The 1,603-nt window shown below is 55.3% G+C and overlaps 1 protein-coding gene across 1 annotated transcript in view; it reads right to left on the reverse strand.

Annotated features, from left to right (window-relative positions):
* Window positions 1-657: 657 nt before the first annotated feature.
* The window catches only part of PHLPP2 (PH domain and leucine rich repeat protein phosphatase 2), a 32,764-nt gene continuing 31,818 nt past the window's right edge, over window positions 658-1,603 (reverse strand). The window contains exon 20 of the mRNA XM_009993653.1: window positions 658-1,597. Within this exon, the coding sequence (XP_009991955.1) occupies window positions 658-1,597 (940 nt within the window). The remainder of the gene's footprint in view (window positions 1,598-1,603) is intronic.

The following is a 1,603-nucleotide window of genomic DNA, read 5'->3' on the forward strand; positions in this document are numbered from 1 at the left end:
GCTCATCGGAGCACTGGTTCCCTGAGTCCTCCACTGCCCTAAAAATATCCACTGGGAAAAGCCCCCAGCACACCTGCTGTAGAGTGCTCTCTCCCCTAGTCCTAAATAATAAAGTGCTGGGCTGAAGGGGAGCAGAACAGCTTAAGTGCAATCAATAAAAGTGCTTGCAATAATGCAGGAAACCATTCTTGGGTGAGCTTCATTGCAACTGGCTGTATTCTTTCAAGGAACAACAAAGATGTTCTGGGGCTGCATCAGAAATATTCACAGGACTCCAAACACTGCACATTGCCCCCTCAGCAGCCTCGTCACCCCCCACACACATATTCCAGCCTCTCTCCTGCAGAGCCAGCAGAACCTCAGGGTTCCAGGAGTTACTGACAGGTGGTGGAACACCTGCCTTCTTCCTAGTGCTTGCACAATTTCCAGACAGTCCCTGACACAGAGATCAGCTGCTGGTCTGAGCACTCACAGAACCGCTGAGACTCTACAGTAAAAAGGGGACAGCCCAGATCTCAGCACTCCCAATTCTCCCTCCATGAAGAAAGCAGCAGATGCCTGTACTCCTTGCAGATCCCAGCTCCCCTTGGGGGACAAGACAGCCCTTGTGGGACAGAGCTTCCTGGAACAGACAATGTGGGAGTAATACTTGTAGGGTTACAAAGCTGTGTCAAACTCCTCTGGCAGAGCTGCTCCATGTTCCTCTTTATTCTCCTCATCTGCTCCATTCTCCTGGTGCTGCTTCATTTGTTCCTTTACCTCCTCCTCCAGATCTGGTGGCACCACAAATTGATCCTCTGGCTCCACCTGGGATGGAGCAGCAAAATAGCCTGTCTTCTTCTTGGGTGCCTCTGTGGCTACTTCGATGAGGTTGAGGCTCTCCTCCAAGGGCACTATGGAGCCATTGGAAAGCTTCTTTCCATAGAGACAGCATGTGGAAAGAGATTTTTGCAGTTCACACTTCTCCTTGACCCCTCTCTGCACAGTGTTGCTGTTCACACTGTTCTGTCTCCGAATCATGAGAACAAGACCAGAGTCACGCTCTGGCCCCGGCGCAGAGGAGTCGTGCTCTGCAGCAGGAGGTTCAGACTCCAGGCCCTTTCCTTTACAGCAGTGGATGTCCACCTCCACCTCCACTTTACTGCCGTTTGTCATCACCCCTTCCACAGGCTGCTCATCATCGCTATCCAGGCCGTTGTCAGACTGATTGCTGGAGAAGGTGGCACTGGAAGGCTGGCGCTGGAAGAGGCTGGCAGGGGGCGCGGGGGGGGGGCTGCAGCGCCGCTCCGGGCGCAACGTGCCCTCCAGGCCGGCAGCGCCGTGCTCGTCGGAAGCAGTGGAGCCCACCTCGCTGCTCACCTCGGAAGCAGAGAGCTCACTGTTGAACTCTGAAGCAATTCCACTGCTAGATGAAGGTGTTGCTGGCTTGGCGGTGGTGGAACCAAACGCCCCAGGGCCTGGCAGGGTCAGGCCGTGCACCTCGCAGGTGCAGCTGTCCAAGCCCACGTTCAGACACACCACCACCGCACCCACGTTGTCTTGGCAGCCGGAGCTCTGGGCTAAAGTGCAGAGGTTCTTTGGGGACAGCCCGGGGGGGGTGAAG

This window comes from Chaetura pelagica, unplaced genomic scaffold, assembly GCF_000747805.2.
Source record: "Chaetura pelagica isolate M959 unplaced genomic scaffold, ChaPel_1.0 scaffold703, whole genome shotgun sequence".
NCBI classification, from domain to species: Eukaryota; Metazoa; Chordata; class Aves; order Apodiformes; family Apodidae; genus Chaetura; species Chaetura pelagica.